We start from the raw sequence: 1,382 nt of genomic DNA, 5'->3' as shown, positions 1-1,382 counted from the left end.
TCAGAGATAGCATCTAGGGAAACAGGGCTTCCAATGGATACCAGGAAATAGGCCAGAATCTCAGTGGTATTTGTGAGCCAAGGCGTTCGCCACACCAGCCACAACCTTCTGATAGGCAGCCTGTGCCTCTGGAGAGAATTCCTTGCCAAAGTGGCGGGCCAGCACACACACCAGCACATTGCCCAGGAGCTGTGGGGAAGAGGTAGATAGATACACAGACATGGTTAACAAAGCAATCCAGCTTGGCCTCTGAGAAAATGGGGTGACACCCATTTATGTTGCCCACACAGTAGCCCGAACTGATGGCCCAAACTTATTCCCACTAAAATTAAAAAACAAGTAAATAAATTAGCAAGCATATTCATTAACTAATTAATTGATTAATTAGAGTAATAATGGTCTGTCTCTTAGTAACTTCTGCTCCTCAGCTGCAATATGTCCTTCTGATCTTTCATTCTCAGATATAGACTTTCCTCCCCATTTACTCCTGATTTTAAATTATTCAAATTATCCTTCAATTTCAAAATGAGTCTCAGACTCTAGAACAACACCATGATCCTCCCCTCTTTGATTCAGTCCTTTCTAACCCTCATATGGAAGAGCATTAGGATTTGCCCAAGCGCAGAAGTAGTGGATGAGAGGTGGTATGCATAATTTGGGTATTGTTTAAGGGGAAGGAAATTAGGAAAAAAGGAGATGGAGAGAGAGACAGAGGCAAAAGGCAGGAAATTAAATAAAGGGCATGATATAAAGCAAGACTGTGAGACAGGAAAAAAGGAAGAATATTGAAAGAAAAAATAATAGAAAATGGTGTAAGTTGAAAAAGCACTAAATTCTCAAATACAGTCAAGTAAAGAGATGTGGAGGAAATGCAAGTAAGTAAAATAACCACAGTGAAAGACTACAAAGTGAAAAGAAAAAAGTAGAGCGTCTCCTAGACTCACCCTGAAGTTCTCAGGATCCACGTGCAACTTGTCACAGTGCAGCTCACTCAGCTCAGCAAAAGCGCCCTTGAGGTCTTCCAGGTGCTTCAGGCCGTCACCAAAGGAGGTGAACACTTTCTCGCCATGGGCCTTCACTTTAGGGTTGTTCATGATAGCCGAAGCAGAGGACAGGTCCCCAAAGTGCTCAAAGAACCTCTGGGTCCATGGGTAGACAACCAACAGCCTGACGGGTGAAAGCACCACAGGGGACAGAGGGAGTCAGTGACTGTCAGAAACTGGGAGGCTGTTCTGTCTCCACATGCCCAGCCCCAATCAACCCTCCTTAAGCCTGCCTTACAACCTAGATACAAACCTGCCCAGGGCCTCACCACCATATTCTTTCACGTTCACCTTGGCCCACAGGCCGATGACCAAAGCCTTCTCTTCAGGAGTCAGATG

The 1,382-nt window shown here is 44.8% G+C and overlaps 1 protein-coding gene across 1 annotated transcript; it reads right to left on the bottom strand.

Moving 5' to 3' along the window:
* Positions 1-6: 6 nt before the first annotated feature.
* LOC101359002 (hemoglobin subunit beta) lies at positions 7-1,376 on the bottom strand (the record flags this gene model as incomplete). The annotated part of the gene is made up of 3 exons (XM_004391198.2): positions 7-189; positions 945-1,167; positions 1,297-1,376. Coding segments are annotated over 3 exons (432 nt in total), but the record flags the coding sequence as incomplete, so codon positions are not given.
* Positions 1,377-1,382: the final 6 nt, after the last annotated feature.

The sequence above is a fragment of the Trichechus manatus genome, unplaced genomic scaffold, assembly GCF_000243295.1.
Source record: "Trichechus manatus latirostris isolate Lorelei unplaced genomic scaffold, TriManLat1.0 scaffold05031, whole genome shotgun sequence".
Classification (NCBI taxonomy): domain Eukaryota; kingdom Metazoa; phylum Chordata; class Mammalia; order Sirenia; family Trichechidae; genus Trichechus; species Trichechus manatus.
Note: the sequence above shows the minus strand (reverse complement) of the source record. Positions and strands in the feature narration are given on the sequence as shown.